The sequence below is a fragment of the Pollachius pollachius genome, assembly GCF_949987615.1.
Source record: "Pollachius pollachius genome assembly, chromosome: 4".
Classification (NCBI taxonomy): Eukaryota; Metazoa; Chordata; class Actinopteri; order Gadiformes; family Gadidae; genus Pollachius; species Pollachius pollachius.
In genome coordinates, this window is record NC_136937.1 from 558,474 (window position 1) to 573,473 (window position 15,000).

The following is a 15,000-nucleotide window of genomic DNA, read 5'->3' on the forward strand; positions in this document are numbered from 1 at the left end:
GTTTGCGTGTGAGAAAGTGTGTTTGTGAGTGAGTGTGTATGTGTGTGTGTGTGAGTGAGAGTGTTGGTGTGTGTGTGTGCGTGAGAGTGTTGGTGTGTGAGAGTGAGAGAATGTGTGTGTGTGCGTGTGTGTGAGAGTGTGTGTGTGAGTGTGAGAGTGTGCGTGTGTGAGAGTGCGTGTGTGTGTGAGAGTGTGTGTGTGAGAGAGTGTGTGTGTGAGAGAGTGTGTGTGTGTGTGCGTGAGAGTGTTGGTGTGTGAGAGTGAGAGAGTGTGTATGTGTGTGCGTGTGAGTGAGACAGTGTGTATGTGAGTGAGAGAGTGTATGCGTGTGCGTGTGTGTGCGTGTGTTTGTGTGTGTGTGTGTGTGAGTGAGAGTGTGTATGTGAGTGAGAGTGTGTATGCGTGTGCGTGTATGCGTGTGCGTGTGTGTGTGTGTGTGGGGGCAGCAGGAAGCAACTGGAGTTAAAAAACGGCCAACCGATCACAGCCACCTGGTCGCTTCTTGTTGCACTGCATGAGGGACACTAACACACACACACACACACACACACACACACACTCAGAAAGCAACTCAGCGACACATACACAACAATACATTCAGACGCGCACACACACACTTCAGGGTGAAGCGCTCGGCATGCCCACTGTAGTACTACTCGTTACCCTGGCTATCGCCACTGCTGAACTTTGACCCCCCCGGGTGTGAAGCTCCCCCAGGAAGCGACCGAGCGAGAGAACAGCACCGTCCTCAACGTCAGTGTCCAATATTAGAACCGGGCGATAGAAAGCGGTCGTAGAAATTAGACTTGGGTATTTTTGCACCTTTGGTGTCCAAGTAGTTTTCTTCCTTCCCTTCTCTGAAACAGACATATGAGGAATGAACAGGGGTCGCATGTGCTCCAACACACACACACACACACACACACACACACACAAACTAACGGTGTTGCTCACAAAATGTCAATATGATAATGCCCAGCATTAGCACACAAGTCTTCTATGCTAACAAGTAGCAGTTGAGAAGCCGTGCACTATTGCATGTGTGCGTTTGCCACATGACTGGTAAGAGGGAAGCCTTGCCCCTTTCAATCACACAAGACAGCGCATGCTCACACACAGAGACACACACACAGGAAGCCCCCTGGTGAGAGTGGAAACATTTTTACTACATTCCACACACGCTTTTATAGCATGTTTTTAATGTGTGTCTGGACACATGATGGAATATGTGTGGGTCAGTGGAGTAGAAGTGTCTGTGTGCTTGTGTTCTTACCCTTCTAAGAACCGCCTTTGAATAATTCTCTGGTAAAGGTGTGGCTGACACACACACACACACACAGTAAAATCTGTCTACACAGCTCCATGTCCACAATAGTGTGTGTGTGTGTGTGTGTGTGTGTGTGTGTGTGTGTGTGTGTGTGTGTGTGTGTGTGTGTGTGTGTGTGTGTGTGTGTGTGTGTGTGTGAGTGTGTGTGTGTGTGTGCTGAATAAACGCAGGAATGACTATGTGCCCTTGCCCCTGTAAAATAAAAAAACAAAACAAAAATGATATAGAGGAACCAGGTATAGACTATAAGGCCTGTTGAGCAATAGCAAAGGTGTGTGTGTGTGTCCCTCCATCAGAATATGAATGTAAATGTTATTGACCTGCACCCAATTAGCATGCAGTGATTTCCCCCGTGGTCCCGCCTTACAGGCATTAACACATCAGGAGCACCTGGCCTCCAACAAACCAATCATGTCCGCTTCATCCGGTACAGCACCAGAGAATGTCAGAGACCTGTGTTGATCTAGTGAATGACTGATGATTATGGTGTGGCCGGCACAAACCGCTGTGTTGGGGGAGCAGCCAAGGTGCACATAAGCTTCGGGAGGCCGCCGCCGAGACACAATTACTGTTGTTGTTGATTTTGTGATGGATATAAAGGGGGGGGGGGGCGGGTGCTTTCTCAAAGGCCCTTGAGTGAGACTACATGGCCCCTATCTGTACAACTCAACCTCTACCAAAATGGGTTGCATGGAAACCCAACGGGGTATAACACAATCCGTCCAGGCACACCGCACAACCCAAGAAGCTGTTTCTGAACTAGCCCGTTACACCGCTGTTGGTTCTTGTCACTCACAAACATAGTGGGTATAGAAACATGTCATCGGTGTCTTGAACACCAGGACAACCGTGAGTATACCAAAACACTAGATTCAGCGACATCCACCTCAAACCTTGACATGATATCTCCTAGCCCCCTTAAGGCCATGTCTCTCCTGCCCTCTCCAAGGTTAGGAAGTTGGACTGCACTCCATCATCAGACTCTATCAGACTACCAAGGGGAGAACCCGATTAGCCCCTGTATGTATTGGCTGACACTACGGTTAGTGAAACGACAGAGGGCCACATCTGATGGGTCGTTTCTGGGCTCATAGCCGAGGATGATCAAGTGGTATGAATGAGTCTCAGAGCGCCTCTGCCTCCCGACAGCAGCTGGGTTGTGACGAAGGCAGAAACAAAGTATATAATTTATGCCTCCTTCCCAGACATGGATACTGTAATTTGATCTTTAAAATGCATCCTATGTATACAACAATACCCGCCGAAGGGTTTACATTGCATGTGTACGTGTGTGTGTACGCGGGGGTGGAGGATCCACAGAGTACACTGACAATGTGTTGAGCATTATTCAGGCCTTGGGATTCGAGCTAGCGACACGCTAAAATAGACGCATTCTAATTCTGGCTTGCTGGTTTTATCCTCTTAGGCAAAAGGCCAGCCTTTCAATACAAGTTGGCCAAAAAAGCGTTTGTCACTGCTGAATAATTAAGACCCTAAGAGTTCCCTAGACACACTACAGAGAATCTCAGCACCAAGGATGCAATCCTCCCTCAAAGAAAGTATCTTTGGGTGGACTTCAAATCATCCGATATCCCGCCCTCAGCTGTTGTTTACACAGAAATGTTGTTCTATCTCCTGAGATGGTGGATGGTTGTCAGTGTATTGGGGGGGGGGGGGTTACAGTAGTCCCTTGACTATGATATTCACGTATCATGCTCGGGTTTCTCGACTGCAACTGACTGGGAAGGTGGTCTCTGGTTTCTCTGATGGAGCTGTGAAACGGTCAGAAATAGCCAGCAGCCAAATAGCCTGCCAGCCAGTACATGTCGCCAGTAGACTTGGACGAATCAAGGTGTGACTGGGTTGCATGTCTCCAATAAGTCCTGTTAACATGTTAACCTCTTGATTATCCCTCAGACTCCAGGTTTGGAGATGATCGAGGAGGGGTGCATTACATACACGTACAGCCATCTTTTCTTAAGACTGAAAACACCATTATTAACCCCATATTTGATCAAATACACCCGTGCTTTATGAGCCAGCAGCAGAAGACTGTGTTGTGTGTTCTTGTCCAGCATATACCCCCCCCCCCCCAATAGCACCTTGGACGTCCAGTATTTGCGCAACAGCCCTTAACTCACAACAATCCTATTACAGTCCACAATAGCAGAATAGCTACTATACCCTTGTAAGAGGACAGAATCATTGCCTGTGTTGTTTCACTAACAAACGGGGCCGGGTCGATGACAACGGCTCTCGGGCCATTGCAGTCGACAGCACCAGGTTATGAAATTGGCGGAGAAAGAATGTTGCAAGCTTGAGCAAGCTGCCTGCATGCAGAAGGAGGGTGGGTATTGTGCTCTGAATCTAAGCTACTAGATTAGAAACAATAAAGTTGTGTTGCTTGTCAAATGCAATCAACATTTCAACATGCACTCTTAAAAAAACAAAAAACAAAAAAAAAGACCACGAATTACAATCAAATACATGAGAGCACCACACAACAGAAACCCCAACGGTGCATTAAACCTTGACTATGTACATTTTCTCGTTAGCAGCCTCTTGTGGTTTGAGTTGGAGCCACAGTTATAGCTTTATCATTATCAGAGGAGTTACTGACGTCTTTCCCACGGTGTGGGGGGCAGAAGTGGACCAGAATAAAACGATTTAGAGAACCCCCCCACACACACACACACACACACACACACACACACACACACACACACACACCACCCCCTGTATGGAGTGACTCGTGGATGGGCGAGTTGTATCGTTGAGACTTCGCATTCAGATATGTTCTGATGGGTGTGAACAGCTGCAGTAGAACATAAACACAGGTTTCAAATCAAATCAACTGTCCACGCTCCCCCACGGAGCCGTGGTGGGAGCAGCAGCTAGCGCTTTAGCATCCGGTTAGCACAACATCTGCTCTGCCTGGACTGATGACAATACCTGCACGCCCGAAACGCACCACGGTGCCGCACCAGAGGGAGGGGGTATTGTCAGACCGGCCCCATCGTCTCCTTGTTAGACATGAAGGCCATGTTTTCGGTCAAATCAGAGACAACTGAGTGGCAACCGGAGCTAGGGGGAGACGTGCTGTGTATCCCCGACGCGGGACGATGGAGAGGAAAACGGAAACCACATACACACGTCAAATAACGTCCCTGTGTACGTTTAAATACAAGGTGTCGTGGTCGTACGGGAGGTAGACCAGCGGCGGGTCTGTGGGCAGGAGCAGACAATGCTAGGCCGCACTGGGAGCCTGGGAGTGAGAGTGGGAGGGAGAGGGGAATGTGGTGCAGCTGACTCGGCCCGGAGCTGGCCCACGGAGCCTCTATCAGGTTGAATGGGTCGGGTGGGGGACCCAGGGAGGACATGCCGGACTGGGGGTCCCGGACCGGGTCCGGCTAGTGGGAGGAATACAGAGAAACGAACCGCGGACCACTGAGGGCTTTGGAGAGAAGTGTGGAGCATGCATGGAGACGGAAGCCAGAGAAAGGAGGAGGGAGGGCTTCCAGGGGGGTTAGGAAGCAGAAAGTCTGAGACCCACCATGAAGTCACTGCCGAAGTTGTCCTCTCCCCGCTCGTCCCCTTCTCTCATGGCGGTGACCCCCTCGATAAACTTTCTCAGGATGCAGGCTTGGTCCATCCTTCCCCCCGTGTGTGTCACCCGCTACGCGTCCGGCGCTCCTCTCGCTAAACCGCCCCGGCGTGGAAGGGGGGAGCGGGCATAAAAAAGGGGAACGGTGGTCAAAATAAATAAATAAATACATAAGCTTCAGGAGTCCTCGTAAAGTATCATCGTTTTTAACACCTCTTAAAGCCCCATGGTCTTCATTCTCCTTCTTCTTCTTGTTCTGTGTTGCTCTCAGGTTGCTTTAATCCCCAGGAAAGAAACGCGTGCTGTTCCGAAAAGTTACCCGACGTGGTCGGTGCGTTTGGTAGGATGTAAATACTTGGTTATATCACGGGTGGGATCAGAAAAAAATGCAAAACCATGGTCTAGTATGGTCTACCCCTCCCTGTCTCCTTGTTGCCACATTCACACACTGTTTCTCCGCTTCTGGAGAACATCCGGAGAGGGCTGAAAGCCGCTGAGCGCCGGACCGGCCCCTTTGTCGTGCACCGCACCCTGATTGGCCAACCACCCACCGCAAATTAGCTCCTGAATGGTTCATTTAGAACTCACTCCGTAGATAATCGTATCTGATTGGCGGTGATGCAAGTCTGTAATTTGATCGCAGTTCTTTCATTGGTGAGATTCCCATCCTTGTACAGTAGTCTCCTCTGTATCAATTAATCGATGAATTATATTGTGACGAAGTTGTTAGAATTTGCAAGATTATAGACTTGAATGTGTATTGATCTGGTAAAACTTTATATGTTTCGCACGACCTAGTAGTCATTCAGGAATGTTAACGTACACGTTGTAGCATTGACCTATAAAGTCATTTAAAATATGAAAATATGTTCTGTGTGCATTTGCACAGTGGGTTTGTTAGTGTGAGAGAGAGAGAGAGAGAGAGAGAGAGAGAGAGAGAGAGAGAGAGAGAGAGAGAGAGAGAGAGAGAGAGAGAGAGAGAGGAAGACAGAGGGATTATCCCGGATAACAGATTATTAAGCAAATATTTCATATAATAATATTTAACTAAGCGGAACTAAGAAAAATAAAATGCAAAATTAGAGAAGACAGGTGTTTCATCATTCACACACACACACACACACACACACACACACACACACACACACACACACACACACACACACACACACACACACTATTGTGAGAGCATTATGCTCAACAGTTGATTCATCCGTATGCTATGAAGACGCCCACTGCTCTGCTAATTCATCTCCTTGTGTTCCGACTCTCGAGTACAAAACCCAAATATCACCATTCACTGCAACTCAGGTGACCGGAGACGTGCGATAGGCTAGAAGCGAGTCATCAAATGACTCGCTAAAGCGGAGGCAGCAGATCGATGGTGTCATACGACATGATGACATCACGCTCACAAGCCCCGCCCTGCTTTAGCCTAGGTGACCTCACCCTTTGACCCCAGCACGTCACTGGAGATCAACTTCAAAGGCACACAATCCAAAGGGACTTGATCGTTATTTTGGATAAAATATACACGTCATTAATGAGTAGGGATGGGGAGAGGGGGTTCTAGTTCAAAGATGCCTACAGTAAGAGGGCAGACTTTTGAGATTCGAACCAAAAACCTCACAGCTGGGAGTCAAACATCCTTACCAGCAAATTTCCTGAAGGTGTCTTTTCTGGTGGACGTACCGGGAGGTGTGTCCGTCTAAAGAGGAACAGGAGTGGGAACCAGCATGTGTTGATGTGTGAAGCGACGTCCTCCCCTCTCTAGACAGGGTGGGGAGGAGGAGGAAGAGGATGAGGAAGAGGAGAAGGAGGAAGAGGAGGGGGTGGTCCTTCACAGTTCAATAGAAACAGGTCATGCAGGCTGCAGAGAAGAGGCACTGCCATGTGTTCTATACAACTGTATTCTTCTAGGAATACGTTGAGTTTCAAGCGTTGAGTTGTGCAGCTCTTAAATGTTGCTCCACTCTCCCACACTCAGCGGTTATAATGTCTTGCTTTACTTTGAACACATTTCTGCTCACTCTATCCTCTATTCTTCCCTGAGGCAATGCCGTTCCTCTCCCCTCCTGATTCTTTCCATTCTCCTCCTCTGATTCTCCGTCTCATCTTCACACTCGTTTTCATAACTGTTCCTTGACTTAAAATTGTTTTACTTGTCACCAATTTGCTCCATTTGTACTTTTCTCCAACTTTCCTCTCCTATATACTTTGGTCTGACTCTCTCACTTTCCCTCCTACTGCTATACCTCTCTCAGCCTTCCCCTATTTCTCAATCTTTTTCTCCCTGCCTTCCCTACCTGTCTTTTCTCACTCACCCTTCGTCCAACCCCTCTCTCCCCAGCTCTTTCCCCCTCTCTCTCTCTCTCTCTCTCTCTCTGGAATGTGCAGTAGCGCAGGGCTCAAGAATGTTGCTGTAACAAGCCCATACACAACCCCTGGGGAAGAGGCTCCCAACAGCAGTGGTTCTCAACCTCCAGCCCGCGGCCCGCCACCGGCCACGGACAGGGTCGAAGAGATTAGGAGATGAAGCGAACGAAAAATATATTTTTATTTTACATACAGACTGCCGTGAGCACACAAACACGCATGGATGTGAGCACACAGATTTACATACACACACAAATACACAAAATAACATGTACACACACACAAGCACACACAGAGGGAGCACCATGGACACTTGTGTAATGAGGCTGCGTTGTGCAGACGTGCAGGGTGAAAATAAGTGCCCTCGGGCACTGAAAAGTGACTCAGTGGCATGTTACACAACTCACCAAGTTCACCCACAGACCAACACACCCAAACAAATGAAAAACCCAATGAAGCGCACAGATATACATACGCACACATGCTAGCATGCATGTACATACACACACACATGCACACACGCACACAAACACACACACGTATTGTAACAGCACCATGGAAGAGGAATATCCTGCTTTTCTTTCGGGTTGTTGCTGACAGGTTTCAATATACAGTAGCAACATTCCAGGGCAGAATGAGATGTGCTCTGTGTGGGAGCTGGATGTGGATCTACTGTGGTCTATCCCCAACGTACCTGGCTCACAGTTACTCATGTTTTCCTGGAAGCCATTAGCAATGCTTGAAATACTGGAAAAATTATGTGTTATTTGGAAAAATTGTAAGGTGAGATGTTTAGAACGAAGTATTTTTAAGTATTTTTTTTATTTAGAAAAAAGACTGGACAGATATTTTTAAAGGTGGGCTGTGGATATCTATATTTTTAATTGCCAGCAAAGGGAAAAACCGAAATTACATAATAAATACACAATTTCTGAAGGGACACCGCAACAGGGAACGATGCTCGTTTTGGGCTCTGGGCAGAAGTAATTATAGGTCAAAGGCTGAACAGAGAGAGAGTTAGAGACAGACAGAGAGATACAAACACAAGTGTGACAGAGTGAGCTAGCGCGAAGCTTTCCTTGGAAAAGAGTGAGACATGAATGAGTGATAAACCAAATATGTGTGTGAGGGAGTGGGTCTGCGAGCAAATCTAGAGGTGAACAAGGCTGAGGCGTCACTGCTTGATGCTTTGAAACCGTGTGCGTGTGTGTGTGTGTGTGTGTGTGTGTGTGTGTGTGTACCTCCCTTTGCATAACTGTCGCCTCAATAGTATGCCCGTCTCAGTGCATGTGTTTGTGCGTGTACGCACACACACTGGACATTTTTTTCTTATTGAGACACGTGGCTGTGGCCTTCTGCGGTGTTTGTGTCCAAATATGTCTCCATTTGTCAACGCGTTGGCGGTGTGTATCACGGTATTTTGCCCATGAGTAAGACCGTTCGATTTCTTTCTTGGGTAAATCGAGTCATTAAACGAAACATTTGCGCGGGAGTTCGCCGGATTATCCCAAAATAACCCCTAGAACAACAATGTCAAGGAATGCGGTGGACTAGTTAAACTATGTGCGATTGTTGCTATACAACGGCGCGATCTGGTGGTAAATAACGTGTACTGCAAAACACAAAATAATGTCTGTAGGCACATAGGTTATATTTTGTGTATTTGTGTATGTATTTAGAGATATTAACACTATTTCTCGGTTGTCAGTACTTGAGCATTTTCTTTTACATTTTTTCATTACCTGAGCTTCCTTGTTATTATAGTTTCACATTGTTCAACTCACATTATTAATCGATAACTACAATTTGTATTACAAAACATTTATTTTTCAAAAGTAAGATCCTCTAGAGCCATTCAACGTTTAAAGTTTGTTCGAATGCTTTGGACAAATGTGTACAACCAACAATCTATATACTTAATAACACACTAAACTCGCACAGCTGCAGACAACATTAAACCGTGAGTTCAAATTTAAAAAAACTAAAGAAATAAATAAAAAAAAACAGTGGTATCCAACCTGGGCGTCGAAAGCCCATTTCAGGCCGCAAGTCCTGAAATGCGGACGCAACATATTTCATCGCCGGTAAAAGAGTAACCGAAAAAAACAAAAAAAACATTTTCACTTCATCTACATAATCCTGATCAAGGCAGTGGGGAGGCTGACCAGAGTAAGTTACAAGCCAGGCTAACGGAGCCCCACACACACACACACACACACACACACAAGTCTTCCATGATAAGCCTAACCCTTGGGCCTTTGGTGGATAACGATAGTCCACCAAGAGAAACAAACTCCAAGCAGACACAGCCCGAAGGCATGATGGACGGATTTCAGTGTAGAAATGTAAATGAAAGGGATGCAGAAGTAGAGGAGCTGTAGGGAAACTTCAGAAGTTTTAAAAAGAGAAAGCAGAGTTTGAAAAGAAGCAAACGGAAAAAGGCCCCATCCTTCTCTGCCTTCTCCCGGTTTAATTTCTCCGGCATTGAGAAGTGACGCACATGTTGACCAATCAGGGAAGAGATGTCATGATTGGTCAGAATTGAGCAGGGAGCGGACTGAAATCGAAATAGTCTCATACCAAGGCAGCTGCATCGTCAAATAGGAGAGATGTCGTTCAAGAGCATTTCACCCACTATCAGCTGAAGGACGGCCATGGCTATGAAAATAACACTCACGTTTGAGCTCTCAAATTTACAGCACCTTTAATAAAAACAAAAATTTGGTGTTACAGTTCATGATCATCACCCACTTTTCTTTCTTTTAACAGGGAGAGTGTGGCAGCATAACCACCAGTGACCGAACAGGATTGAGATATGGCACAAAATGTAAAATAAAATAAAAAAATAAAAAGGCCAACGAAAGTTTACAAGAGTGCACTGGAATGGGAATGAGCCGATGACGAGCATCGCGCTCGCTGGCTCCTGGTACACCTGGAGGCCATGACATCTAGCCAGCGCTATGTAGTGCAAATCACCTCCAGTGTAACAGTAGCGGGCAGCTAGCATTGGATGGACAGATGACATAAGATAAGACCTGATTAGCCCAGATGCTAATAATGCTAAACAAGCAACAGCCCTTAATAATAATAATGAATTCATGATTCTGTGCCAGCATCCCTCCTCTCATTCACACGCACACACAAACAAACCTATACAAATCTATACAAGGGCTATATAAAACTCTTCTTTCTATCTGCTCAACAGCACTCGGATCCGTGTTCAAAAATAATCATCCCCGCGCTCCCTCAGGGCTTCTGTCAGCGTCCTCAGACCGACCGTCCGCGACGCCCGTTCTGCGTGGCTTGGTTTCTATGGCGATGGTCCATTGCTAGATTCTGGAGAACCTGCAGTATGGAAAAGGTCAAGATGTTTGGAAAGAACAGTGGTTCTAATTCATACGTTCACCTGGCAGTGGTTCTAATTCATGCTCTCACCTGGCCATGATTCTAATTCATGCTCTCACCTGGCCGTGGTTCTAAATCATGCTCTCACCTGGCCGTGATTCTAATTCATGCTCTCACCTGGCCGTGGTTCTAATTCATGCTCTCACCTGGCCGTGATTCTAATTCATGCTCTCACCTGGCAGTGGTTCTAATTCATGCTCTCACCTGGCAGTGGTTCTAATTCATGCTCTCACCTGGCCGTGATTCTAATTCATACGTTCACCTGGCAGTGGTTCTAATTCATGCTCTCACCTGGCCGTGATTCTAATTCATGCTCTCACCTGGCCGTGATTCTAATTCATGCTCTCACCTGGCCGTGGTTCTAGTTCATGCTCTCTCCTGGCCGTGATTCTAATTCATGCTCTCACCTGGCAGTGGTTCTAATTCATGCTCTCTCCTGGCAGTGGTTCTAATTCATGCTCTCACCTGGCAGTGGTTCTAAATCATGCTCTCACCTGGCAGTGGTTCTAATTCATGCTCTCACCTGGCAGTGGTTCTAATTCATGCTCTCACCTGGCAGTGGTTCTAATTCATGCTCTCACCTGGCAGTGGTTCTAATTCATGCTCTCACCTGGCAGTGGTTCTAATTCATGCTCTCACCTGGCAGTGGTTCTAATTCATGCTCTCACCTGGCAGTGGTTCTAATTCATGCTCTCACCTGGCAGTGGTTCTAATTCATGCTCTCACCTGGCAGTGGTTCTAATTCATGCTCTCACCTGGCAGTGGTTCTAATTCATGCTCTCACCTGGCAGGTCCAGGGAGGCGTTGGCGAGCAGGTCGGCGTCGACGTACTGCGCGCCGAACACCCGCAGCAGCTGGTCGAAGTATTTACACTCCTGCTTCTCCGTCCCGCCCCTGCAGACAGGAAGCCACAACACCGTGAGTGACAGCAGAACCAGCGAATGGCGACTTGGGTCAGTTATGGAGCCGTGGAGGAGATCAGTGGATTCAAGGAAATGAAAACGAAACAAACCCTGGAGCCACAGAATGTGGATCGTAGGGGGAGGCTCCACCAGGATCAACGGCAATAATATTGACCCTTTGTGTATTAATTGGTTTATATGTTTACGCGTCCTAGCGTACGGCGGGCAGTAGACCATCAAAGAGATGGATAAGATACTTTATTCATCCCCAGACTAAAAACAAAAAGGCTACCCAAAGGGCTAAGTGTGTTAAACTGTTAGCCTATACTAGAATAGATCTAGAATAGATCACTGAATTACAAGTACGAACACAAACAACAACAACAACAACAACAACAACGACAACAACAACAACCAGCACCACCACCACCAGTTCCCCCACCAGTCCCACCTCCAGCACCACCAGTACCCCCACCACCACCACCACCACCACCACCACCACCACCACCACCAGTACCCCCACCAGTCCCACCTCCAGCCCCTCCCTCCGCTCACCGGCTGTCCTCCACGAAGCGCCTGAAGCTCCTCTTGAGCCTCTTGATGCGGGTCTGGCACTGCTGGGGGGTGCGGTGGAAGCCGGCCCCCGCCATGGCCTGGGACACCTGCGTCAGCGCCGGCTTGGTCTTGTTGGAGCTCCGCAGTGCCTCCTGGATGCCGTCGCTGCCCCACAGCTCCAGAAGCAGCTCCGTCTCCTCCTCGCCCCACGTCTGCTTGGTGCCGTCCGACGCCGGGAGGAGGGCCGCTGCGGGGGGAGTAAAGAGGGATGGGAGGAGAGCAGGGAAGGCAGGAGCAGCAAGGAATGGGGGGAGAGAGGAGGTGGAAGAAAAGACGAAAGGGATGGGAGATGGTACACGGAGAGAGAAGGAGGAAAGGAGGGGTAGGAGGAGAGAGGAGAAGGTGGAGGAGGAGGAGAGAGGGATGGGAGGAGGAGGAGGAGGAATGTGGAGAGAGGTGGAACGTTAGGACAAATTAAGGATGGATCTGGCTGGCTGTGATTCGGTCGGCATAACGACCGAGGGCGACACGACAGAAACCGAAGCCTCTCCCTGCCAGTGGCCACAAGCAGAGCACTCAGAAGAACCACGCCGCCACGTCAAGATCTCCCCCGAGACCGGGGGCCCCACTCACCCAGGTCCTGGTCCAGGTCGGGGAGGTCGGGCATGAGCTCGTTGGGGTACTCCCCCAGGCCTGGGTCCTCCCCCAGGCCTGGGTCCTCCTCGTCGCCCTCGTCCACGCTGATCACCTTGTTGTAGATCTGCTCCATCTGGTCGAAGTACTTGAAGTCCTTCCTGCAGGAGGAGGAACCACACGTTGATCAGGGGAGGTCGCAACAGAAGCACACGCTCTAAAGTCAAAATATCAACGTAAAAAGTCTGAAATAATGTAAAGTAACAATATTGACTCCTTACAAAAGAGGAGAAGAGAAGTACAAATACAGTTGATACGCTCGCAAATCACTGACGGCCCCAACGTCCCCGACACTCCCAATGTTCCCAAATCACTGACGGTCCCAACGTCCCCGACGCTCCCAAATCATTGACGGTCCCAACGTCCCCGACGTTCCAAATCACCGACGGTCCCAACGTCCCCGCAATCCCAAATCACTGACGGCCACAACGTCCCAGACACTCCCAATGTTCCCAAATCACTGACGGTCCCAACGTCCCCGACGTTCCAAATCACCGACGGTCCCAACGTCCCCGCAATCCCAAATCACTGACGGCCCCAACACCCCCTGACGGTTCCAAATCACTGACGGTCCCAACACCCCCGAAGCTCCCAAATCACTGACGGTCCCAACGTCCCCGACGCTCCCAAATCACTGACGGCCCCGACGGTCCCAACGTCCCCGACGCTCCCAAATCACTGACGGTCCCAACGTCCCAAATCACTGACAGCCCCAACGTCCCAAATCACTGACGGCCCCAACGTCCCCGACGCTCCCAATGTTCCCAAATCACTGACGGTCCCAACGTCTTCGACGTTCCAAATCACGACGGTCCCAACGTCCCCGACGCTCCCAAATCACTGACGGTCCCAACACCCCCGACGGTTCCAAATCACTGACGGCCCCGACGGTCCCAACGTCCCCGACGCTCCCAAATCACTGACGGTCCCAACGTCCCAAATCACTGACGGCCCCAACGTCCCAAATCACTGACGATCCCAACGTCCCAAATCACTCACGGTCCCAACGTCCCCGACGCTCCCAATGTTCCCAAATCACTGACGGTCCCAACGTCTTCGACGTTCCAAATCACCGACGGTCCCAACGTCCCCGCAATCCCAAATCACTGACGGTCCCAACACCCCCGACGGTTCCAAATCACTGACGGTCCCAACACCCCAGACGCTCCCAAATCACTGACGGTCCCAACGTCCCCGACGCTCCCAAATCAGTGACGGCCCCGACGGTCCCAATGTCCCCGACACTCCCAAATCACTGACGGTCCCAACGTCCCAAATCACTGGCGGCCCCAACGTCCCAAATCACTGACGATCCCAATGTCCCAAATCACTGACGGCCCCAACATCCCCGACGCTCCCAATGTTCCCAAATCACTGACGGTCCCAACGTCTTCGACGTTCCAAATCACCGACGGTCCCAACACCCCAGACGCTCCCAAATCACTGACGGTCCCAACGTCCCCGACGCTCCCAAATCACTGACGGCCCCGACGGTCCCAACGTCCCCGACGCTCCCAAATCACTGACGGTCCCAACGTCCCAAATCACTGGCGGCCCCAACGTCCCAAATCACTGACGATCCCAACGTCCCAAATCACTGACGGCCCCAACATCCCCGACGCTCCCAATGTTCCCAAATCACTGACGGTCCCAACGTCTTCGACGTTCCAAATCACCGACGGTCCCAACGTCCCCGCAATCCCAAATCGCTGACGGTCCCAACACCCCCGACGGTTCCAAATCACTGACGGTCCCAACACCCCGGACGCTCCCAAATCACTGACGCTCCCAACGTCCTCGACGCTCCCAACACCCCCGACGGTCCCAAATCACTGATGGCCCCAACGTCCCTGACGACTGACGATCCCAACGCCCTCGACGGTCCCAACGTCCCAGACGCTCCCTAATCGCTGACGGTCCCGACGGTTCCCAAACCCCCGGCGGTCCGGGCGGGAGCACCTACTTGTCGTGGTGGAAGGCGGCGCGGAGCCTCTTGAGCCGCGTGCAGCACTGCTCCGGGGAGCGGGCGAAGCCCAGCCCCCGCATCTTCTGGGAGATGTAGTCGTAGAGGTGGCGCGTGCGGCCCCCCGCCGTGAGGGTCAGCTGCACCCCCTCCTCCCCCCACACGGCCAGCAGCG

General features: G+C 49.8%; 2 protein-coding genes across 5 annotated transcripts in view; both read right to left on the bottom strand.

The window, feature by feature from the left end:
* The window catches only part of LOC307075104 (tyrosine-protein phosphatase non-receptor type 12-like), a gene marked incomplete at its 3' end in the record, with an annotated part of 25,036 nt that extends 19,664 nt beyond the window's left edge, over positions 1–5,372 (bottom strand). Inside the window, exons 1-2 of the mRNA XM_079735609.1 lie at positions 5,145–5,372; positions 4,881–5,026 (exon numbers count right to left, since the gene is read on the bottom strand). Of these exons, the coding sequence (XP_079591735.1) occupies positions 4,881–4,979 (99 nt within the window). The 5' untranslated portion in view covers positions 4,980–5,026; positions 5,145–5,372. The remainder of the gene's footprint in view (positions 1–4,880; positions 5,027–5,144) is intronic.
* A 3,786-nt stretch (positions 5,373–9,158) lies between these two features.
* LOC307074294 (uncharacterized protein) overlaps positions 9,159–15,000 on the bottom strand; it is a 24,688-nt gene continuing 18,846 nt past the window's right edge. For all 4 annotated transcript variants that reach the window (XM_079734312.1, XM_079734313.1, XM_079734311.1 and 1 more), the window contains exons 20-24: positions 14,826–15,000; positions 12,803–12,963; positions 12,170–12,416; positions 11,497–11,606; positions 9,159–10,652 (exon numbers count right to left, since the gene is read on the bottom strand). The exon at positions 14,826–15,000 is cut by the window's right edge and continues 69 nt beyond it. In XM_079734312.1, coding sequence (XP_079590438.1) covers positions 10,618–10,652; positions 11,497–11,606; positions 12,170–12,416; positions 12,803–12,963; positions 14,826–15,000 — 728 coding nt within the window. In that variant the 3' untranslated portion in view covers positions 9,159–10,617. The remainder of the gene's footprint in view (positions 10,653–11,496; positions 11,607–12,169; positions 12,417–12,802; positions 12,964–14,825) is intronic.